The sequence below is a fragment of the Plecotus auritus genome (genome assembly GCF_963455305.1).
Source record: "Plecotus auritus genome assembly, chromosome: 2".
In the NCBI taxonomy this organism is placed as follows: domain Eukaryota; kingdom Metazoa; phylum Chordata; class Mammalia; order Chiroptera; family Vespertilionidae; genus Plecotus; species Plecotus auritus.
The window spans coordinates 52,453,287-52,479,240 of record NC_137771.1 but is presented as its reverse complement, the minus strand read 5'-3'; the positions used below and the strand labels follow the sequence as shown (position 1 = coordinate 52,479,240).

The 25,954-nt window shown below is 39.3% G+C and overlaps 1 protein-coding gene across 1 annotated transcript in view; it reads left to right on the top strand.

The window, feature by feature from the left end:
• PTGER3 (prostaglandin E receptor 3) overlaps window positions 1-22,535 on the top strand; it is a 109,028-nt gene extending 86,493 nt beyond the window's left edge. Inside the window, exons 3-4 of the mRNA XM_080655476.1 lie at window positions 945-1,036; window positions 21,829-22,535. Coding sequence (XP_080511602.1) covers window positions 945-1,036; window positions 21,829-21,919 — 183 coding nt within the window. The 3' untranslated portion in view covers window positions 21,920-22,535. The remainder of the gene's footprint in view (window positions 1-944; window positions 1,037-21,828) is intronic.
• The last annotated feature ends 3,419 nt before the right edge of the window (window positions 22,536-25,954 follow it).

Below are 25,954 nucleotides of genomic sequence, written 5' to 3'. Positions count from 1 at the left end.
TATTATTACATAGTGGGAGATAAATCCTAGTCAACAGGATATTCTCTGAGAAAGTGATTTTTCAAGTTGAGCTCTGAAGAACGAGTGAAAGTCAGCCAGGTGATGAGGGAATGGAGGCGCACTCTAGGCAGAGGAACTTCAAGTGCAAAGCCCTGAGGTAGGAAGGAGGATGACACTGATCATGAAGTTCATGGAAGTCTAGTGTGGCCTAAACACACAAGAGCAAAGGACAAAAGATTCAAAACAAAGCTGGAGCTGGAGCCAGAGGCCAGATGAAACAGGTCCTGTGAGGTCATGTCAAGAATTTGGTCTTTATCCTAGGAGCAACGAGAAGCACTGAAAACTGGAGAGTGGTAGACTTAGATTTACCTTCATCCATCATCTGAAGTTAGTGAGTTTTTATTCAGCATTTAAAAAGTGCTCTGTAACTGCTTCAGAGAGTTAAAACTCATATTAGACATGGTGTCTGCTCTCAAGTAATATCTGGTGTGGAAGTTTGGTAAGAAATAGAGTGTGGGTTAAGGCATGGAGGGAGAAATGAGATAGTCTTGCCCAACGGTGCTGCTCAGTGGTTGAGCATCAACCCATGAACTAGGAGGTCACGGTTTGATTCCTGGTCAGGGCACATGCCTGGGTTGTGGGCTGGATCCCCAGTAGGGTGTGTGCAGGAGGCAGCCATGTTTCTATCTCTCTCTCTCCCTCTCCCTTCCTCTCTAAAATCAATAAAAATATTTTTAAAAAAGAAATGTATATATATTTTTTAAAAAATGAGATGTATTGGGAAGATAATAGCTAAAGCATCTTTATTTACTGAATCATAACCAATGTGAGCTGATATACAAAGTTTGGTTTTGCTTTTCTATGACAATGTTCAAGGGAGTGTCATCTGACAAAAGGAGATATAATCAAGAATTCTGTCCACTGACATCTCTGTCTGTTTACAGATCAGGAACCACAAAAACAAGTATGCATCCAGCTCCACCTCTTTACCTCACCAGTGCTCCTCAGCATCGATGTGGAGTGACCATTTGGAAAGGTGAGATTCAGAAACCGCCTGGATTTACAGCATAGACGTCCCCCATCTCCTTGTTCTGACCTGAGTTTGTGTTACCAAGGCAGAATATCTCTAAGAATAAAATGTAAGTTAAGCACACTTATCTGATTAAGGAGGACTAGATTCCTTAGAGTAGCTGTTGTTTTTATAACTTCACTTAGATTTCCTCCCACTGAGAACTTTCTGAAACTGGGTCCAGTCTGATCATGTGACCGATCAATTTTCATGCCCTGAAAGAGCCTGCATGTCATTGATGTTTCATAGTAAAAATAGTTTTGGAGAGTATTTTAAGTCTAAGCTACCCCTGTTTTAATTAGAGCAGGATCGGTGTGTTCTCCATATGGTTAGCACACTCTTCTTGCTTGCCCTTCTGATTTGATCTGTTTTGTATAAAGCATGTAATTCAATAAACCGTCTAGAAAACAGAACATAATGCCTAACATGATACACAGTTGCTCATTTTAAATTCTGAGCACTTGACTTTTCTCCCTCAAACACCTCTTTTCAATATTTCTGTTGTTAACTGTAGGGTTAATTGCATGAATAGCCTTCAGGCATTGTGGGATTGTTTTGTTTTAATGAGATGATGTGAAAAGTTTCATACTTGACTTTTTGCATAAGTTGAATTCTTCATTTTAATGAAAAGTTAGCATGTTCATTTTATTCATTTCCTGTCTAAGGCTGGGTACCATAACTCCTCTACTCAGTATAAGTTGTTATGGATGTGGATATTCAAGTAGCTCAGTTTCTTTGGCCATTAGTTCTCCACAGTTGAGGTAGTTGAAAGACAATCATTTTTGTCCTGCCGGGGAAGATCTAAACGTGTTTTTCAATAGAGATATAGTGTGTAACAATGCCTGAAGGATAAGAATAAGCTGATTGATCATGAAACATAGCTTATAAGTCACAAGGCCAATAGCATTTGCTCATCTCACCTTTATGGTCCTACATTCTTTCCCTAAATATGTACATATAATACACATAACCTAGGCACCGTTTTGCTCTAAACACAGATTCCCCTGGAAAACAAATGAAGGGAAAAGAAGGGAGATATCCAGCCTGGCTGGTGTGGCTCAGTGACTGAGCATTGACCTATGATGTCATGGCTCAATTCCCTGTCAGGGCATATGCCTGGGTTGAAGCCTCGATTCCCAGCATGGGGCATGCAGGAGGCAATCAAACAATGATGCTCTCTCACATTGATGTTTCTATCTCTCTCTCCCTCTCCTTTCCTCTCTGAAATGAATAAAAATATATATTTTTTAAAAAGAATGGAGATATCCAGCTCCCATCTCTTTATCGATAGATGTACTCTAACTTCACTTTTTACTTTTTTAGAGTAAATCTTAATATACTTTCCCTTCATCATAAAAAATAAGCCAGGCTATTTACAGAAACTTTGGAAAATAAAGAACATTAGAAAGAAAAGGCAGGTTATTAAACTTTACTTCCATTACTCAAGAAAACTCCACCATCATTTTAGTATATTTTTCCTCTGCACTTTTCTTGATTTTGTTTTACATACTTATGATAATATTACATATCCATTATTGCATCTATTGTATTTCATTTAACATAAAATAAGCATTCCCTATATTATTTACAAATTATTTTAAAGTAATTTTAATATTCATGTAATAGTCTATTAAAAGGATACACGATAGCTTACTTACCCATAATCTGTGTTCAAATTGGCACCATGTTAAATAGACCATCATAACCCAAAATTTAAATGCAGAGGTTTTTAAAAATATATTTGGTTGTTGTTGATTTTTTTTACCATAAGTTTACTTTAAAGAATAAATGATATGCAAAATTGTAATATTCTTTAAAGATGTATATAGTCTGACTTCTTTCTAAAAGAATTTTAGAGATTTAAAATTTCTTCAGCAATGAATGAGAGTTTCTGCTTTGCTTCACCTTAACCAGCTCTGTATATCTTAAAACACACACACACACACACACACACACACACACACACACACTCACACTACTTCGTTGGTTTGACAGGAAAAAATTGCAGATCATGTCTATTTCAATTGGCATTCCTCCTTATGCCTTTTTAGGGTATAGTTATATCTTGGTTAGGGTTGTTTGTATGGCAAGATTATTTGACCATCTGATGTGTCTACAATTGATATAGCTTCTTGATTTAATTATTCTTCTGGATTACTTGGAAACCAGAAAAATTACTCAGAAAAAGCATATACTTAGCATAATTAAATGATCCAGAGGCTTAAGTGATTCAAAATCCAGAGTTATTTAAGTAGCTTTTATTTCAAAAACACACATGTAATTACTTCAAACCAGAATGTTTTTTTTTAATTTCTTTATTGATTAAGGTGTTATATATGTGTCCTTATTCCCCCATTACCCTCCCCCCCATTCAAGCCCTCACTCCCCTGTTGTTTGTGTCCATTGCAAACCAAAATGTTTTGATGTCTAAGACATTTATATTGCTTACTTATATCTTACTCCTCCCAGGGGTGGGGAACATGTGGCCTATGGGCCATATAAGACCTCTGAAATCATTTGGTCTGGCCCTGCCAAGGCATTAGGGGTGAGTTAATTAAATGTTTGACCAAATAGAGCAGGCTAATTTTTAAGTTGATAATTTTGTATGGCCCATGAATAATGTTATAAATATCTAAATGGCCCACACAGAAAAAAAAGATTCCCCTCCCCTGCCTCACACCATAAAACAAAAACAAAAACAAAAAAAACTGTTTATGCTTATTACATCTTTCTCTCTCTATTCTAACAGATCATGAAAGAACAAAGATGGATTTTTTCTTATAATTCCTGCTTCCACAAATTTGTGTTTTTCTTCCCACCTGAGAAGGAGAATTTTATATTTTGATTTGGATTGTTTCTTAGTTTTCATATTTTTTTACTTTAATTTTTTTTCTTGTCAATAATACCCACTGAGAATAGGTTTATTCCTGCCTCTAAAGGTTAAATTGACCTCTTGAGCTGGATTTTTGACTATGTATTTAAGAAATTGGGCAGGATTACATAGATGATGAATGGTGAAAAAGTGAAAAAAAGAAAAAACCATCTTCCAGGAGTTCGATCCCAATTTCAAACCTTTACCTGAATTTCAACCCATGTAAACACCTTTACATTTTGTGGTTGTTTTGATTTTACAATATGAGTTTGAAAAATCAGTGTACACTTTTGACAATGTAAAATCAACATATTGAGGGCAGAATTCAATTAGTAAGATATAAATTTAATGAGATAGAAAAGTATGTTAATTGAAGGTAGGACTATATTATGACAAAAGTTATTTATGCAAAATGTGTGACTAATGTTTTGGAGTTGTGTCCTTCTGGGTTAAGCTTGGAACTCAAAGTCCCTAAGTCAATATTCTGATTATCTGCCACTAGTAACTCTGGAATCAATTTAATTCTCATTTCTCTGTCTTTGAAGACTGAAAGGCGTGATGAAGGGCTCTCTTGAAGTGTCATAGAAAACAATAATGAGGCTAGGTGATTAACCATTGAGTAAAAGCAATAAAGATCCAAGCACAGCCTTCTGGTTCACCACTATTAATTCAGAATTTCTTAAAATTTATTCTCTGGTAGTATAAAAAGGCAATATTAATAAGTAACATAGTTGTCACATATCAAAATTTGTGACTTTTTTATGAAAGGAAGAAACCCATTTTGTCTGAATTGTAGAATTTTTAAAAATACTTTGCATCATATAATATGATCTTACCTTCCTATAAGTTCAACCAGACTTTTTTTCTCTTGTCTTCCCTCCCCTCTCTTCCTCCTTTCCTTTCCTCTTCTCTTTTATTTAATTTAACACATATTTATTGTGGCTCTTCTTTAGGAACTGTGCTAAGGGCCACGCTGTCATCTTCCAGAACATTTGGGGCAGAGATGATAATATAGTATCAGGAGTCCTGGGAGCCTATACTATGACTCCATTGTCATTTCTGCCAACTACATTAAGCAAAAATAGTTGAGTCATTTCTCTTACATAGTAGAACCAGTTGTGAATTAGTTATAAACTGCAATTATTTTCATTCAAACCTGTATTTGAAATGGCTTTATGTAATTATCACAAATCAGATGCTGTACACAATCCCTTGATTCAGATTTAAATTCAACACATTTTATTGATCAAGTGGAATTATCCAATAATAAGAATGTCCATGCTTCTGTTACATCTATCTGTCCATCACTTATCTTTGTGGCTGTCTAGCTGTCATCTATTTATTATTTTATTTTTACAAAAGAGGGTAAAGTTTACAGAAGGCTTGTCCAATGTTGCATGACTAATATAGGAAATCAAATCCAAGTTCAAGTATTTTGATTCCAGGTTGTCCTGATAACCCAGCAGGATGTGAAATTTGCTACAATGACATTCCATTTATAAGACAACGTGATGGAGTAATATAAGCATGGGTTTTGGAATCAAACTTGGATTTAAATCTAGCTGTTCCACTCACTAGCTCTGTGACCTTGAGAAAGTTAATTAACCTCATGCATTCTCAGTGACTTAATCTATAAACCAAAGCTAATAACACTTACCTGTGAGGTTACTGTGATAATGTATGTAAAGTGAGTGTAACACAAAAGGTACTCTGTAAGTGCTAACTGTGAGTAATTCTTTATCCAGACTTATCTCCAACTGTATGATATGAGTTCTCAATTTCAACTATAAACTGGCTTCTTTCTGTGTGGGTTTAAATGTCATGAATAGAATAAACTTCAGATTCCTGGCTCTTATTCTTGTTTATAATACCTCATGATTATTTTTGTCCATGCAAAACCTACTCATCTCTCACATGTTCAAATCTCACCTTGTCCTTCAGCCTTGAATAATTTGAGTACCTTTGTTCTCCTCTTACCTCTATCCACAACTCTGAAGTTATATAGTGCTCATTTTGAAGAGTATTGTGTTATTCCCTAATATTTTCACTATGTATGTCTTTTTCCTGCGGCAAAATTGTATTTAGTGATGGTCAGGACCTTTTTCTCAGATTTTTTTTTATAGCTCTCTTAGCATTACTTGACACCAAGAAAGATGCTATTTATTTGGTAAATTCTCAAAAAAGGAACAATGTATGTATAAAATTAGCCATTGAAAATTTCATCAAATGTGATATAAAGCCCCTTGTTTCCATGTTTCCAACTTGGGAATTTCCATATGAAACTTTATTGATTTAAGAATGCTACATCCAGGCAGAATAATCACAGGCAGTTTGATATAATAATGTTTATTGAGGCTCTATATGTGAAAGTAATAAAATAACAAAATGATTGGAAAGATTTGAAAAAGAGTAACTATTTGGTGAAGATATTTCTGAATTAGGAATGATCTTTGTCCAATAAGTTTGAAACCTGATATAGAGACAGCATATGTCAGCATAAAATAGTTTCAATACTTCTTAACCCACAGAAAAATATCCATTTCATACTAATTCACCCAAAATAATAAGCTCTATAACATCAAATATTCTGAATCATGATTCAGTAACACACTTACTTATTTTTAACAAATGTTTTCAGCTTTGTTTTCTTCATTGCTTCAGTAAACACAGATCCTCATAACTTAATAATGATGTTATAGTGAGGATAGAATTAAAACTCAAAATAAAATAAATTTCTTAGGAGCTCTTTAAAAAATTACATGTGAGAAATGGTGCTTGATCTAAGTTTTATTGTAAATCTAGTAATTACTGTAAAGCTCTATGGGGTCCATATGTAAAACAAATATGTGGTATTAAGATGCTTTATAAATGGACTGTACAGACCTGGCTCTTGACTACATATAATATTTAGGTATAATTTTGACCTATGACTTCTGCATTGGAAGAAATGAACTCCTGCCTACTCCCACCTCCACCTTATTGCAGAATCAGTGCTTTCACTCAGCACCACGACAACCCAGTGTGAAACAAAACAAACAAATCCCGGCTGTGCTGCTCCCAAGAGAGGTTTTGGCAGAGTAATGTGAAGAGGCATGCCAAGCCATGCCAAGATCTTAGAGCCGAGAGAGACCAAACAAACAAACAAACAAACAAAAACAGGAAAAGTTAGGGTTAGAAGACTGAGCTTCCATCAGAAGCTATATTTGTCCAAATTCTCTCAAAGAAGGAAGAGAAAATTAGTCATTATCTTTTATATGTAAACTAGAGGCCCAGTGCACAAAATTCGTGCTAGGGGCTTGGCCCTTGCAGCCCCTGCTGCCGCCACCCTGTGCGGGGTGATCAACTGCAGAGCCCCTCCCTCCCCCCTCCCCCCCCCCATCAATCATCCTGCAGAGGGTGGTGGCAGCCCTGGCTGCCTCACAGCCCCAGCTGCCTCGAGGCCCCGTAGCCCCACTCCTTGCCCACTGGTTGTTCTGGAAGTTCGTTCCAGAAGGTTGTTCCACCATCTGTTGTAATTAGCATGTTAGGTCTTTATTATATAGGATATGTATGTGTGTCTTATAGTTATAAGTGGACTTTGGTCCATGAAATATATAAAAATTTAGACGAAGTTGAATGTATCCACAGTTTTACTGTCTATAAGAATGACTTTTAAATATTAAATAAGTGATGAAATTCAGGTTATATGGAACCATATGTACTACTTAAGGGAACAAAATTTATCTACATCCTCAGTAGTTGGAAGCACATTCCAAAGGAATCTGTTATTAAGATGATTGTAATTATCAAGGTACCTTAAAGATCTGTAAGAAATATACCTTGGTTGATATACTTCCAGGTACTATGAATACTAAAATGTGTAATTGCTCTGTTTAAAACATTTGTGCTCATATTTTCCATTAATCCAGGCTTTTTACTGAATTGCTTTGTTAATTCAAAATATCTCTAGGCTCATCCAATGGATAAAAGTGTTTTTCCATTTCATTTTTGTCCTAAGGCTTTCTTTTGTTTTTATTATCTGAAATGCTTTTTTATATAAAAATGATTTGTACAATATGTATTTTAAGAGCTTTGTCATCATTTTTTTTTAATACTTAACCATATTGTAAGCTCCTTGTGGGCAGGACCCATGCTTTGTATATATCTTATACCTGTAGAGTCCAGCACAGTGCTAAGCACATAGAAAGTGCTCAATAAAAACTTGATGGAAAGTGTAAGTGACCTGACTGCAGTCTCTGTGGGTGATGTGTAAGATGACTAGTTAGATACTATAGGTAAGGGTCAAGAGTTGATTTTCTATTTATTTCTCCTCTTTGATGTTGTGCCATTTTGGTCAGCCTTTAAATTTGAGTATATAAGAGAGTCTTCTTAGATTTCTTGAAGAAAACAACTGTAAATATTTGTTGATTATGGGATGATTGCTCTTAGAAAAAAAATAAAAGAGATAAATATATGCCTGTGTATAAAATAACGTGCCTTTAATCAGCGATGTCATTTCTTATCTTGGCATGAGAGCTGAATTTCAACCTACACCCACAGGTACAGGGAGCAGACAAAACTGAGAAAGAGTGTCACAGGCTACTGAGAGTAACCTTGAAAATTTCTATATTTAATCTCACTTAGCCTCAGTGTCCTTATTTAAAAAAGAGAGTGAAGCCTACCTTGTAGATTTGCTGCAAAGGATAAAGATGATATGTATGATGCTATTATTTTAAAACCTCTATAAATTCTCTGAGGTAAAATATGATGCCAAAATAGTCATTTACAGAGCGCCTCAATTTTGAGTAAGTGGTTGGAATTTGGATCTGAGAGACAGGAATTATGCATATGCCAAAGCAGTACATGGGTATAATAGAGCCCCAAGCAGTTTTACTACAAGTTCTTTGCAAATCTCCAACTTCCTTTAAAGGGTTAACTTGCATTACTATCAGCCAGAGGCTGAACCAATGGGATTTCCTCTGCAGGTGCAGCAAGACTATTTCTGCCAAAATATAAGAAGGTGATTTTGAAATAAAACTTCCTAGAGCATAACCTACATGCAAAAGCTTGCAAAGTTAGAGGAAAAAGCCTGAGGCTAGAGTCTCCATTAATATTCAAAGCAGGAAGTGGGCTATGAGATATGAAGGAGCTGAAAAGAAGTAGGAGAGTTGCCAGTAAAGGCTATGTCATCTGAGCCTGTTTCAGTATGGTCTCTGGACTGAGTTGGACTACTGGGACCAGTTGGTATTAAGACTGTCTCCCAGGGAACCTGTTCATGAAATGAAGAGTGGGTTTTTTTGGTCGGCCTATAAAGCCAGCATATTAGGGTTACAGAACCCAGGGGTTTTGCTACTCTTAACTTATCACACAACTATACCATATTGCAAAACCTACCCATTGGTAGGTGGGAAAATGACAGATGCTAAAATAAAACTCATGGAGATTTGATGTAGCATTTCCCAAACTTGCCTAATCATATTAATCACACAAAGTTTGTTAAAATAGAAAATCCTGTTCTTTTCCCTGGAGGTCACAAGCCAGAAAAAATCTGGCAGGGGACCTGGGATTTTGTATTTCTTAAAAACAAGTTCCTTCCAGGTGATTTGTTTCATCAGGGAGGCTTGACAACATTTATGTAGTCTAGTGGTTCTCAAAGTATCGTGCCTGGACTGGCAACATTAGCATCACTTAGGAATAATTTTCAATAGGCAGAAATGCAAACTCTTTGGTCCCACTCTGGACCTTACTGGAACTGGAGCCCAGAAATCTGTGTCTTAGATATTCTCCTGGTAATGCACACTAAAGCTTGAGAACTACATTTGTCAAATGCGGCCCAGAGAGCTGGAAGTTGGGAGTATAGCTGCAGTTTAGGAAGTCCACCTAGTCCCTATTTTCCTAGGACTAGGAAAGACATCACTCAGCCCAGTAGCTGACTGCTGTTCTTCCCCTGACATCACTACCTCCATTTCTATTTTCTAAGAAGTAGCTTGAGTTTGTGGATCCCATTTTGTTTCCCAACTTAACAGAATCATACCCATTTTTCCTTCCTAAGAGCAAAGATACTGTTATTAATTTTCCTACTTGAAATCCTCTTGTTGCTTAGATCCCACTTTAAGGACATCAGTGGAATGTCCAGCTTGTTTTAACTATGACTGAGGCTCACATTTATGTCAAAATGTTTTTTTAATTTTTGTTTAGTATTGGCATGTATCAAGTGAGCTGCTACGATGTACTTTTTTAAGGAGAGTGTAAGCAGATGACAAATGGTCTCATTCTGCTTACCAAGTCTCATCTTTTCTCATCTTTTCAAAGGCCAGGATCGATGCTCAAAGATATTGTCCTTTTTTTTTAATGACCATCATGTTGAAGGCTAACTCTTGGGATAGCTGCTTAGATGCAAATATCCCCCATTTAATGAAAAAGAGCAGAGATAAAAAGAGAATCACTAATCAGCCAATGAGACTATTTGCAGGCACAGCAATAAATAAGGGGTATTAGTGAGCTAGAGCTGCCATAACAAAGTACCACAGACCTAAATAATGGAAATTTATTTTTTTCACAGTTCTGGAGGCTGGAAGTCCAAGGTCAAGATATTGGCAGTGTTAGGTCCTTCCAGTGGTTCTCCTGGGCTGTGAGGGAGACAGCGACTCTCCTAGTTTCTCGAGGTTCACAGTCTTTGGCACTCATTGGCTTGTAGGCAAGTCACATCATGCCACATAGTATTCTCTCCTGTCCAAATGTCCCCTTTTTATAAGAACATGATGGTTTAGGGGCCCACTTGTGGTGACCAGGCTGGCAAGGGGCCCACTTGACTCTAGTATGACCTCATCTTAATTCATTGCATCTGCAAAGACCCTGTTTTCAAATAAAGTTACAATGTGTGGTCCTGGGGGTTAGGAATTCAACATACTAATTTGGTTTGGGCTGAGGAACACAATTCAATCCATTACAGAAAGGTTGGTTGATCTAGGGAGGAAGCCAAATCTAAACTCCAAAATTATAAGATCTAATATGATATAGTTTTTGGAATTTAACAGGTTTATGGACTGAATAAAAAATCTCAATGATGCACACAACCCTTGGCTCCAATTAAGAAAGATAACTCTAAAGTGGTCAGATTTCTAATGCTGAAATAGCTGGAAGTTTTTTCCTACAAATAAATAAACAAACAGTACACATTTCATAAAGCAAGTGGTGGGAAAGATAATCAAATTCGACTAAAATCAAATTGCTCTATTTATGTTGGGCAAGAGGTTTTAGGAATTCTTACACTTCTATTATGAACACAGGTTGACTTCACTGCTTTGAACACTCAGATTTCTTTTCTGGTAGTTTTTAAATCCCAGCAATAAACTCATCTAATGGTTGAAATTTGAAGGGACCCAGATGCTACTCATTTGAAAAAGGATGATTAAGGATTTTTAAAGTTATTTGAACAAGAGGGCATTCACACAGGTATGTGATGTGATTCCTGAACACAGATGGTAGTGGTGGTCCAGCTTCTGCCTTCTTGAGTCAGACATGCTTATTTGGGACTTTTACTTACAACTAGAGGCCCGGTGCATGAAATTTGTGCACAGGAGGGGGGTTCCCTCAGCCTAGCCTGCACCCTCTCCAATCCGGGACCCCTCAGACATCCCTCTCACAATCCGGGACTGCTGGCTCCTCACTGCTCATCTGCCTGCCTGCCTGATTGCCCCAAACTGCCCCCCTGCCAACCTGGTTGTCCCTAACTGTCCCCGCCCCCTGCTGGCCTGGTCATCCCTTGATGCCCTCCTCTGCTGGCCTGGTTGCCCCTAACTGCCCCCTCCCTGCCATTCTGGTTGCCCCCATCTGCCCCCCTGCCATTCTGGTTGTCCCCAACTGCCCCCCTGCCAGCCTGGTCACCCCACGCAGCCTGCTATTCAGTCATTTGGTCATCCCTCACTAACCCCTCGCCAACCTGGTTGCCCCACCCAACCTACTGTTCAGTCATTTGGTCGTCCCTCACTAACCCCCCTGCCGGCCTGGTTGCCCCATGCAGCCTGCTGTTCAGTCATTTGGTCATCCTTCACTAACCCCTCTGCTGGCCAGGTGATCCCAAGCAGCCTGCTGTTCAGTAGTCCATCCGGTTGTTTCGGTCATGACAGCCCCTGGTTTTTTATATATTAGGATGTTGTGCCTGTATGAAGACAAATTTACAAAAGAGCATAAGATTAAGTTGGGAAACCATATATACAAAAGAGCATAAGAATCTGCTTTATCTGCTAATAAAAGTATCATCTTGGATTTCAGGTCAACTGCCTCCCATAGTCCCTTTGATGTCCAGTCCAACTGTTAACACCAATTCCTGTTTGTGCTTTGGTGGCTTCCAATGGCTCACAAAAAACATTGTTCAGTGTTTGTTTCTAGTGCATATATTGTTGATCTGATTCTGACTTCTAGGTTGTGCCAGTAAAATTCCATTGACTAATTTTTCATTTCATCACTGTATTTAAAGACTCCTCCCATACTTTATATAAAAAAACACACACACAATGGTTGAAAAGCCATGTACTTATGTTTCTAGGAAGTGATGCAATTGTTTTTGGAAAAATAGTGAATGTTTCAACATATTTCTAAAGTTATTTTTGTATCAACACTCTTGCTGCATTTTCACAGTCACGGTGGGAGATTTCGCCAGCACCCAGTTATTTATTACTCATCTGGTACACAGTTGAACAAGTCAATTTCTAGAAATTGTTTCACAATGAAACCTAATTGTAAATGCCTATATATAGAGATATACTTAGGGTATATCTCTATATACTTATAATTGTAGGAATTAGAGGGACTGCATTGATATGATCCATTTGATAACACTATGTACTTAATAATTTTACATTTTACATTCCAGACTCTGCAACTGTATAAAAAACTAACCCTTTCCCATGATGGAGATAGCTGCCCAAACTAGTAGAGGTTCTACTAGTCTCAAGTGAGGATGAAAATAGCTACTTGACTGTATTACAAAGCCACTGTTCTCAAAAACAGACATATAGATCAAAGGAATAGAATAGAGAACCCAGAAATCAACCCAAACCACTACACTCAATTAATATTCAACAAAGGAGGCATGAACATACAATGGAGTCAAGACAGTCTCTTCAATAAACGGTGTTGGAAAAATTGGACAGATACATGCAAAAAAAAAAAAAAGAAACTGGACCACCAACTTACACCATACACAAAAATAAACTCAAAATGGATAAAGGACTTAAATATAAGATGGGAAACCATAAAAATACTAGAGGAATCCACAGGCAGCAAAATCTTAGACATATGCTGAAGCAATTTCTTCACTGATACTGCTCTTAGGGCAATGGAAACTAAAGAGAAAATAAACAAATGGGACTACATCAAAATAAAAAGCTTTTGCACAGCAAAAGAAATCATCAACAAAACAACAAGAAAGCCCACTGCATGGGAGAACATATTTGCCAATGTTATCACCAATAAGGGTTTAATCTCCAACATTTACAGGGAACTCATACAACTCAACAAAAGGATGGAACTGGAGAGCATTATGCTAAGTGAAATAAGCCAGGCAGTGAAAAAAAATACCACATGATCTCACTTCTCACTCATTTATGGATAATAAAGAACATTATAACCTGATGAACAAAAACAGATCCAGAGACAGAGAAACATTGATCAGACCATCAAACCTCAGAGGGAAGGTAGGGGAGGGTGGGGGTAAGGGGGAGAGATCAACCAAAGGACTTGTGTGCATGAATATAAGCCTAACCAATGGACACAGACAATAGGGGGGTGAGGGCATGAGTGGGAGGGTTGGGGGATAATGGGGGGATAAGGACACAAATGTAATACCTTAATCAATAAAGAAATTTAAAAAAAAAAAGGAAAATAGCTACTTGACATGGCATAAGCAGCAAAAGTTCAGCTAAGACCAATCCTAGACTAAATATGAGGAAATTCTTTTGTCCCTTTGATTTACATTAGATATATGGTTAGTTGTTCAAAGAACAAATGTACAATTCCATTAGTGATGAAATTAGTGGTCCTAAAATATGTTTCCGTAATAATTCTACCCATGAATAAATGACAAAATCAAATAGGGCTAAAGGTCTTTCAAGCAGGAGGTTCTGCTTTAGGAATAAATGACCAATTTCTAGTGATGTTATAATAAGTGTTATAAAGAGTTTTTCCTTCTCTTCTATGCAAGGTGGACAAAAGTAGCTTTGCAGTTGTTCTATGGAAAATAATAAATAAATAGCAATACAAGACTAAACTCTTTTTTTTTAAAAATATATTTTATTGATTTTTTACAGAGAGGAAGGAAGAGGGATAGAGAGCTAGAAACATCGATGAGAGAGAAACATCGATCAGCTGCCTCCTGCACACCTCCCACTGGGGATGTGCCCGCAACCAAGGTACATGCCCTTGACCGGAATCGAACCTGGGACCCTTCAGTCCGCAGGCCGACGCTCTATCCACTGAGCCAAACCGGTTTTGGCAAGACTAAACTCTTGTTCTGCAAATTCACAACTGTAAACCTACTGTTGCCCCACCTTGTACTTAAGGACAAGGACAGAATAACTCCAAGTCCTTCCAATCTCTGCTGCTAGAACAGTATCAGGTCATTCAGAGAAGGATAAGTATTTCTACCTGATTTTATAATTGTTTTTCTTAATAGGAATTTTTCTTTCCCTTCCTTTCTTCCTTCTTTCCCTCCCTGCCTCCCTCCCTCCTTTCTTCTCTGTTTCTTTTTCCTCCTATACTTATTCAGTGAATGAAGTCATCTTGATTGTGTGTTACTTGGGTGCAGGAATCCGAGAAAAATGTGAATATATATGGTGCAAAGGGGAAAGAGAAGTAACATTTTTAAAAATTTACAATGAATGTTTACAATATTTAAGCATATGCATTGTGTTGGCGCTTTAGTCCTTTCACTTAAATCCTGTTAAAATGCAGCTATTTTAATAAGTGCTTTCATGAGTGAGACATGCTTTCCTGGGAGTGGCTGTGACAGAGGAGTGGGGAGAGGAGAGACAGCGTCAGGGTACACTGAGGGACAGGCAGTTCTGCCCATGTCGAGGAAGAAGCGTGCAGAGAGAGAAGGGGAAGTGAGACGGGATCAATGACAATTTTTTCCCCACTTCTGTAGTCTCTTCAGTTTCCATTCTGCCTTATGGTATATTCTTCTAGACGTTTAGTATTTATCATTATCCATCACAAAACCACCTATTTTCATTGAACATCACCTATCATTTGGCATTCTGCTCAGCACTTGACATACTACATTGTTATATCAAACTCTGCTATTGTCTCTTTTACAGCTGAACAAAAGGAGGCTGAGAGAGCCAGTAAGGTGCGAAGAATGATAAAAACCAGGCCCACGTGTATCACACCTCCTCCCTCTCTGATGATAAGACTCCCATGCTCCTCTAATTTGGAAATTTGTATTTTCCTTCATATCAAGGCTGGGAAGAAACCTGTCCCAGTTAAGACCAGGTTGTTCAGTAGTGGGGGTGCAGGGGTGGTGTCCAGCAGCTCCTAAATACTTCTAGAACATGTGGTGTGCCGTGCCAATCACAGGGTGCAAGGAAGTACAATCCTGCCATGAGCCAAGAAAAAGGAGAAATGGAAGCCCTGGTGAGCATCACTAGCATACACCCCAGAGTCTCAACAGTAAACAGAATGAAAAGGAAGAAAAGAACTACAGAAGTTCTGAGTTCGAAAAGGGCAGGGTAATTTCCAGCTCATCTTTTGACTCCAACCCTGCTTATTGTGAACCTTTTCCATGTTGGTTTACTTGGTAAGGGGGAAGATTACTAGCCACTGGGGCCACTTTAAAGATGGGCAGGTACAGGTATAATTTTAGCAAAGCTGACAAAACAGATTGGTCACTCAGGTAACCCAGTTGAGATTCATGGTAAGAACGGCGTATGGTTTAGAGTTGCTACAGATTCCTGCATTAGCCAATGCAAACTTTTTCATTGCTGGTGATAACACAGCACTTTTCTGGAAGAAATGCAAAAGCGGGTTGACATTTGGGACAGAAGAAATGTATCTGGAGAGCTTTCAGGATTGAGTGCCTCTTTCAGATGGAATGAAGTTAGGAATTTACGAAATGAAAATCGATAAGCTGTCCTGGTTAATAAAGCAAATTATAATTCAAAATCATTAGATTGCCAAAAGCTTTCACTTTTAGAACTCTATAAAACCAACATTGATTTTGAATTAATAAAGCCAGGGAGTGTGATGCAGTGGGCGGGGATTGAGGAAGGCAGCATTCATAACCCATCAGGAAGTTACTTACTGTAAGAGTTTTATTTTATTTCCCAACTTTTAGGCTGTTTATCAACTGTTATGTGGGCAATATTAATAAGTATATGGGCAAGTACCACCAGGAAATATATCTCTACCTCCAATATATATTCAATAATAGTGTTCACTTTATCTCTAATACTCCTATTCTAGCAAATCTCATCTCTCAGCTACATCAACAGCCTCCTGAAGACCTTTCCATTTTTACGCTAGCCCCCAACCCATTCATCACTCACTAGACATAGTGTCTTTCTCATGCCTTTGCATGTGCCATTCTGCTCTTTTTCTGTTTCCTACATGGACAGCTCTATTTATTTCTTTGATTGTCTTCCTTTGGTTACTTTCTCAAAAATAGTCTTTCTTGATCTTCCTATAGCAAGTAGTTTCCTCTTATTATTTGCTACCTCAGCTCATTTGTTTCCTCCAGGGTGCCTATCCTAATTTATAGTTTGTCTTTGTTTGTCTATTTACTTCTTTGTTTGTTGTCTATACTAGATATGAGTTTCACAAGGGTGGAAGCTGGTTTGGTCTTGTCCAGCCTTGTCTCTACCAAGCACAGTGCCTGACACGTTGAAGGTGCGTAAGGAATATTTCAGTGATGAGTGAAGGGGATGCTGTGCGGAATAAGTGAGGTAATTAGGTGAATCTTTGAGTATCAGTGGTGTTCAGTAATCCTTGTTATTCTTCCCTGTTCCTTTACCAGTGCTGCCCAATCAATCTCCACCTCTCTTAACACAAACATCCCCTACTGAAGGTCCACTGGCTTGTCTCCCTGAAACCAAAATGTGGGGAGTTGTGTCCAAGTTCAGTGTCTCTCAAAATCGAAGAATGAAGTCGCAGACAAAAACGATAAGCGGAACCAACGTTTATTGAGAGCATCCATGCGAATTAAATTTTATTAGTCCATGTGTAGAGTCACACATGGCCATAAGCCATATGGACGCAGGGATATGCTCCCCTGAGACAGAAACCTCAGGAACCCGTTGCATGCTGGGAGAAGAGAGAGCTGAAGAGGAAGTGTGCACTTTTTAATTTAGGGGGTGGATACAGTCATGCTAGCTCCTGGTTGGTCTTTTTAAAGAATTCTGCCTTAGCAACATCATTGGGATTGGTTTATAAGCTTTACTGCCTTGTGATTGGTTATCTGCATGCTGCCTGTCTTAGCAATATCCATACATTTTAAAGTTCATACCCCTCATGTGCACCCTTCCTTCCCTGCCCAGTTGAGGAGCCTTAGTAACTCCACCTAGTTGTGTTCCCTGGTTTTATTTCTTCCCTCCCCCATGGTCCCAATTCCTGATTGCCTAGCTACCCTCTGTCTCTTAATTCCTGCCACATACAAATATTTTAGAAATCTAAACTAAAAGTCAAAATATATTGAAGTACAGAAAACAGAAGAAGTTGCTCGTGACTCTGATATATTGCTTTTTAACACCTCTGTGGTTTTGTAAGCTATGCACTGACACCCTAACACGACCTTTCCTAGACCAAATTTAAGGATTTGTATTCAACTGGCAGACACTTGTTTCCTACTATCTCTTCTTAGAGGTCATGCACTATTTCTAAATTTATCCTGAGCAGTGGTGTTGTAAAATTATTTGAATATTTTTTACCACTTTCTCTTATTATTTAAAAATGAGTGAAAAATCCTATCTAATAAAAGAGTAATATGCAAATAAACTGTCACTCCATCAAAAAGATGACAGTGCCCATAGCCACAAGATGGTGGCGCCCAGTCCCCTCAGCCCTGCTGCTGGAGTGTTCAGGCCTGTCAGCCAGGCAGGGGGCGGGGGGGGGGGGGGTGAGTAGCGAGGCTGGATCCGCCCCCTCTGGAGGCAGATCCAGCCTTGCTGCTCCACCGCTGCTGGAATGTCCTGGCTGGCAGGGGAGGGCAGTTAGGGGCGACCACCTGGCAAGGAAGGGAAGTTAGGGGTGACCGGGCCAGCAGGGGAGGGCAGTTGGGGGCAACCAGGCCTGCAGGAGAGGGCAGTTGAGGGTGACCAGGCCTGCAGGGCAGGGCAGTTGGGGATGACCAGGCCAGCAGGGGAGGGCAGTTAGGGGCAACCAGCTTGGCAAGGGAGGGCAGTTAGGGGTGACCAGGCCAGCAGGGGAGGGCAGTTAGGGGTGACCAGACTGGCAGGGGAGGGCAGTTAGGGGCAATCGGGCAGGCAAAGGAGCAGTTAGGCGTCGATCAGGCTGGCAGCGGAGTGGTTAGGAGCTGATCAGGCTGGCAGACAGAAGCAGTTAGTGGCAATCAGGCAGGCAGGCAGGTGAGTAGTTGGGAGCCAGCAGTCCCAGATTGGAGAGGGTGCAGGCTGGGCTGAGGGACACCCCCTCCATGCACGAATTTCATGCACCGGGCCTCTATTAAAAATATAAAATACATAAACCAATGATTAAAAGTCAGGATAAGAAACATTATAATTAGGGCAAAGGTGAAAGTAAGCATGCAATAGATGGTTAACATTTAGTTTTATGGTTATATTGAAAAGAATGCATTTAAAAACAGCATGAAATGTTGGAATTTATCATCAGGTATTATGTCTAAAAGTGATATGATTAAGAAGTTTACATCAGTTTTAGCTCTCTGTGAAACAGAATCCCATTCTAAAATATGTCTCTAGCAGATTTGACTTTCTAATGTGTTTTTATCTGATTTTGTCTGAAAGTACTCGATTGCTGATAGAGCGTGCTCCTTTTTCCTCCTGAAAGATTAGCAAACCCACTCCCATAGTTTGCTTATGAGGAACTTATGACTCAATGAGGAGAAGGAATTAGTTCTACAGGCCTGCCTCAATTCTTCCTGATCAGTTGCCTGAAATATTTCAGAGTCTAGGTCTACAGGCAAAAACACCAGTATTTATTTAAAAGGAACCCCTCATAGAAATGCAAATTAAAACCACAATTTAAAATATCACCTCATACCCATCAGGGCTTTTATCAATAAATCCACAAACAACAAATGTTAGCAAGTATATGGAGAAAAGGGAACCCTCGTGCACTGTTGTTGGGAATGCAGATTGGTGCAGCCATTATGGAAAACACTATGGAGGATCCTCAAAAAATTAAAAAGGGAACTGCCTTATGACCCAGCAATTCCACCTCTTGGTATATAGCTGAAGAAACCCAGAACACTAATTTGAAAGAATATATGCACTCCTATGTTTATTGCAGTGTTATTTATAATAGCCAAGCTATGGAAGCAACCCAAGTGCCCATCAATAGACAAGGAGATTTAACAAGCTGTGGTACATGTACATAATGAAATATTACTAGGCCTTAAAAAATAAAATTTTATCACTTGCCACTGCACAGATGGACTTAGAGGGTATCATGCTAAGTGAAATAAGCCAGTCAGAGAAAGACAAATACCATATGATTTCACTTATATGTGGAATCTAAAAAAATATATAAACAAATAAAACAGAAACAGACTCATAATACAGAGAACAGACTGATAGATGCCAGAGGGGAGGGTAGTTGGGGGACTGGGTGAAAAAGGTGAAGGGGTTGAGAAACAGTTACAAAATAGTCATAGGACTGTAAAGTGCAGCATTGGAAATATAGTCAATAATAGTGTAATACCTATGTAGGTTGTCAGGTGGGTACTGGAAATATCAAGGGAACACTTTGTAGAGTACATAATCATTTAACTACTATGCTAAAAATAATATTGAATGTAAACTGTAATAATATATATATTTAATCCCCTTATAGTTCTGGACTAATATCTATGCTAATAAAAGGGTAATATGCTAATTAGACTGGGAGACCTTCTGGACATCCTTCCAGACAAAGCCATGGTGGCAGGGCCGAGGCAGAGGTGGTTAGGGGTGATCAGGCCAGGAGGGGAGGGCAGTAGGGGGTGATTAGGCTGGTGGGGGGGGCAGTTGGGGGAAAGAAGGCTGGTGGGGGGCAGTTAGGGGCGAGCAGACCAGCAGGCAGAGTGGATAGGGGAGATCAAGTAGGCAGGCAGGTGAGCAGTTAGAAGAAGAATTGCGGGAAGAATGTCCTGGATTGCGGGAAGAATGTCCTATGGGATCGGGCCTAAACCGGCAGTCGGACATCCCCTGAGGGGTCCCAGATTGGAGAGGGTGCAGGGCTGAGGGACACCTCCCCCCATGCATGAATTTTGTGCACCGGGCCACTAGTTCATTTATAAATGGTGCTCATTTTGGGGTGGGAAATATTTACCAGTGGACAGCCAGCAGTTTTAGATGTACAAGAAGAAAGACACTAAAGGTATCTTCTAGTTTGTTTTCCTCTTGGTTAGTTCAATCCTCTATAGGTAAAAGGGTGTTTACTTCAGTCTGTTTCTCCTTTAAGAACAATAAAGATAAAACTATGGGAGTACAACTTGTGATTCTAAAACAACTCTCTTTAATGAATCAGTTTCAAAAGAGTTTTTCTGACTCTTCTACAAGCCTGCCCTGCTTCTTAACTCTTGCCAGATTGTGCTGGAATATGCCTCTGAACTTTGACACACTTACTTCGTAGATTTGGTGTGTCCTGTGGCCACTGGACTTCTTAATATTGTTCTGCATTTGCACAATGGATTTGGGAGTTCTGCCATATTTCCTAGCATTTAATCCCCAATACAGCTATCTCTGTTTTTCCTTCACTATCCACTGCTCTTAAGGCAATTACCATTCTTTGCAGGAGCCTATTTCAAGTCCTCAATAGCCATGTGACGAATGGTTACTGACAGTATAGAAGTGTGCGAACAGCACTGCTGTGGAGTGTCCAGATCTTCATTATCTGTGTCACCAGCCTCTCTCTCAACAAATGACCACCTGATCAAAACAGCCCAGATTGGAATGCATCAATGACTACACAACTCTTCAGTAAACTAAGTCTCTGTACAAATGTGCTTGACATTTTTTTTTCAGTTAATGATGCATTTTATTGCTTTCCAGACTCTTTTGCAAGGCTTACAAAATCCATCATGACCTTTAGTGTACCATTTGTCTAACTAACGTCAGTGTTCCTCTTTACCTTGAACTGTACGTTTTTGGACTGCTTTACTTTCTTGACTCCATTTTAAAACTTGCTATTTCTTTTGTCTGCAATATTCTTCCCTTCCCAATCAGCATCTCGAGAATGCTCTGTGTTGTGGGGCACTTTAAGAGGAAGTGCTCAATCCCTTTGGACAATTTAGAGATGTGGGTTAACTGAATGTCGCTTGACTTTTCATATCATTCAATATTGGAAAGCAATGTAGGGCACAGGGAGAATATGAAACTGTATTTTGTACATAGAAAATTATGAAATACCAAACTTAAGGGAAGAGACATTAACCCGGGGGACTTAAACTGTCCAAGTATTTTGTAAGAAGCAAACTATTTGTATCTTTATTGGTAGGCATGCGCATGCATATGTGTGTGTGTGTGTGTGTGTGTGTGTGTGTGTGTGTGTGTGTGTGTGATTTCCTCCCTGTCACCAGGAACTTGTCTCGATGGCTTTACCCCAAACATGAAGAGACAACAAACTATATTTGATTCTATTCCAATACTTAACTCTAATAAAGTATTTTAATACTAGCAGAGCCTTTGACAGACATCCTCTAATTCATTGTTTCTTTTTCTTTATGATCATCTAGAAGAAACAGTTGGGAAGGAGAACCACCCACAACAAGACCAGGACTGTCAGAAGCAGCCCAGCTTCCATCCAGGCTCTGGCCCTTCCTTTAATTCACACCTGGCGCCAATTTGCTTAGGAGCCTTTAAAGACAAAGCTGAATTATAGCAAAGAATGCCAGAGAGTTGAGGTACCCTCATAGAAGATAATTCCTAGTACTAAAATATGTTAGTACTAATATATTTGAATGGATTTCACATAACAGGCTTCATTATCTCTCCCTGGTCTTCCTGTGTCCCTGTTTGGGTCCAGACCCTGAAAAAGTCTCTGCAGGAAATGACTTTATGATAAAAATACAAGGACCCCCTCCTGATACATTTACTCAAGACCTGAAATTTGAACCTGATGCACATGTTTCAAATTGGTAAGGAAATGAACAGAAAACTTTTTTATACAATACCTATAGTTGCAATATCATCCTGAAAATGCAGTAACTATAAAAAAGATTTCATAAATTTCATTCAATAGATCCTAATGTGACTAAGATCAGACTATTCACCTCAATTTTTTGGCACTTGAACCAAGAACTCACAATCTTAGTTATAAAAGAATGTAGACCAACTTGAGGAATTACTGTATTTGCAATTCAGATTAAATGCCACTGGTCATTTTTCCTTCTCAGTTCATGCAAGGCCTGCTTCAATAAAGCATGTTTATCTGTTTCTGCATAATTAAGAAATATCTTGTACAAAGAACGAAGTACATAAAGAATCATCAGACACACTCACTAAACCAATTGCACATGGAGTTGTGCCAGTCTCCAGTTTCAGTGATTAGATTTTCTCTCCACTTTCTTTAAATATCACCAAAAAATGACTGTAAATTAGTAAGTAGCTATTTTCAAATTAATGGCAACATGTAAAGCTCAGAGGTTCCTGCTCAGTTTTGCAGGGAGTGTTGGTTTTGTATGATTGCAGTTACTGAACGCCCCCTCCCCTGCCCCCTGCCAGCAGGGAATTGTGACCCAGGCTCTTTCTCAGGCATCCAGGAAAACCCTACAATTCCATTACTCTCACCATGTTCTCAGCCCTGATGAAATCCATGATTGTGTTCTGTGGCATTTATGCTATGTTTTCTTTACTTGGACTTCTTTTGAATAATTTGTTTCTTAGGATTCCCAAGCACAAACAACTGGGCATCTTATTAAAACAAAACAAACAATAACATTATAAGTATAAACATTGAGAACACATATACATAGATGAATGAACAAACATATGGAATATAATGGTTTCTAAACATTATCATGCTGCTTATTTTAGTTGCAAGTACTCAAAAGTGATGTAAGCCATGCATGACCCCATCAGCTTTGGTGAGTCCCAGTATTGCTCAGCAATCCCAGTCCATAGCGATATGAGAACCTGAGTGTATTGTCTGATGCTAAGGTTAACTTGAGTTATTTTTCCAGACTTGAGTTCCTCTTTACTTTTAGAAGGTGAGAGAAAGGAAATTTGTTGATCACAGTGCTAGATATAGCCACCATCCACATAAGCTATCATGTTTAATTCCTAACAATGACCCTGAGAATAGAAATTCTTATTCCTGTTATTACCAATGAGAAAACCAAGTCCCAAAGCAGGTAACTGGCTTTCCCAAGAACAAACACACTGCGGAGGCTGAGACTCAAACCCGGGTCTGGGACTCTTAATTTTATTTCTTTTCTAATTTACCGGGCTACTTCAGGTCACCAAAAACCTTCCTATGTAGTAATAATATAAACCTGCTCAAGGACATGCAGGGGTAAATCAACAAGTGAAGTGTAGCTAAACCTGGAACATCAGACCTGTGACCATGCACACCTGGTTCCAGGGACAAAAACAGTCTGAAGCCCAGCCAAATGCACTGGAGGTCAGGTCTGGGTCACCGTCCCATTGGAAACAGAAATGTCAAATGGGAAAACTAAAGCAGAAGTCCACGTGTGTGGACAGGGTCAGTTGGATGGACTGTTTGGAAAAGCTCAGTAGCACCAGGGCCTAGAAGACATGTAGCTTTACCTCAACAAACTAATTCCAGACCCCACACACTGACTGTGGCTGTGTGCTTACTATTGTAGGACGTTTTGTGCGCATCAGCGCAATTAAGCCTCACGCAGCCATGAAGAAGAATGGCTGTGTGCCACAGTTTAGCATGGTGGTAAAGAGCTTTGACTCCAGACCAAACTGCCTGGGCCGGCTGCGGGCTCCCATTAGCCCTGTTATCCTATATCTCGGGAAATTTACTGTCTCTGTGACCAAGTTGATTTGTAAACTGAGAATGATAACAATCGTGGGGGGCTGTTATAAGAGTATGAAGAGTTTCAAACAGTGCCTAGGTCAGGGTAATTGCTAGGCAAGTGTTTGGTAAATACAGGAGACTGAGCAACTTGCATGAATTCATTAAAGGAATACACGAAGCTGAGACTCAAGTACAGATGGCATGAGCCCAGAGCCCACGCTCACAGCCCAGTTTAGAGGGTGTATGGATCAGTACCATCAGACAGAGGTGTCTGATTCTGCACATGAGAGACCTCAAAAACTTCATCTGCAAGAGGACCAGGGAAAGCAGATATCAACATGATCCCAGGATTCCTTTTTATTTTTCTCTCATCCCATCTTGGCTGCTATCTTGATGGAAATCATGACATATTTGAAACTCATTTCAGAATCTCCTTTGCCCAAGACCCTTTCCAGTGTCCGCTGGGCACTTGTAATCTTTGACTTTGTATCCACTTCTGAATTCATCTCCATCAAAGTTTAATAATACTCGTACTTAGCACTCTCTGCCTTCTGAGGAATCAATAATGGCGGACTCTAGCCAGAGTTTTTAAGGCATAATATAAAGAATCCTGTTGAGTTTGTCTGCGCCAGCAATCCCTTCTCCATGACAAGAAATATGCCTTACACTCACATCATGAAATGAGATTTTCAAAGAGCCATTACAGGTTTTCTCCCTGCACTTCCAAAAATCAGGTATTTTGAGAAATAAATATAGCTTTTTCTGTGAAGAAGGAATTGTTGCTTTGTGAGTTTTTTCTTCTTAACTGGGCATGAAGCAAATAATGGCAATACATAGCTAGATCTGCTTAGTCGCACCAATATATAAGAATGTAAACGTTTTGTAAAAAACAAAACAAAAACATTTTAACTATGCCAAATCAAATCAAATTAGGCTAAGATGTGTTGTCCCATGACTTTGAGTCCTTGGAAAGCATCCCAATTTAGTCCATTAGAGTAACCTTCTCTGGATTTCATATGCATAGACACATGCCTGGTGGGCAGAGACACGGTCTGAATTTGAGAGCAGGCATTTTGTAGTAAAGGCCACATCCCACAGTTCTGAGAGCAAACTTTCTCATGTGTTACTTTTCACAAAATTGCAAACCTGTGAGGAAAACAGCATGTGGAATATCTGCAGCAGGGTGTTGGGACATTTTCTTTAATCAGCTTTTGTGACTCACTATTATTAATTTCTCCAAGTTAAAAGGGTCATATTTAGTATGTTTTCTAGCTCTGAAAATACAAGAATTATGTAGTAGAGAGATGCAATAGGTAATCGCAAGGAAATTAAACAAAGACTTTGAAGTCAGGCATCCGGGTTTGAATATAATCTCAGCCACCAGCTAACTATGTGACTTTAGTTCAGTTGTTTAAGCTCTCTAAGCTTTGGGTTCTTTACTTTTAAAAGTACCTCAAATTATTGCCCAGGCAGCATGGTTCAGTAGTTGAGGGTCAACCTATGAACCAGGAGGTCACAGTTTGATTCCCCCTCTCCCTCCCCTGCCCCTTCTCTCCCCTTGTCAGGGCACATGCCCAGGTTGTGGGCTCGATCCCCAGTATGGGATGAGCAGGAGGCAGCCCATCAATGATTCTCTCACATCATTGATGTTTCTATCTCCTTCTACCTCTCCATTCCTCTCTGAAATCAGTAAATATCCTATCTAATAAAGAGGTATTATGCAAAATTACCGTCACTCCATCACAAAGATGGCGGCACCCATAGCCACAAGATGGCGGCACCCAGTCCCCTTAGCCCCACCGGAGTCCCCCAGTCCTTTTAGCCCTTGCTGTGGTGAGGGGCAAGCAGGCCCCAGCAGAGAGCAGACAACAGGG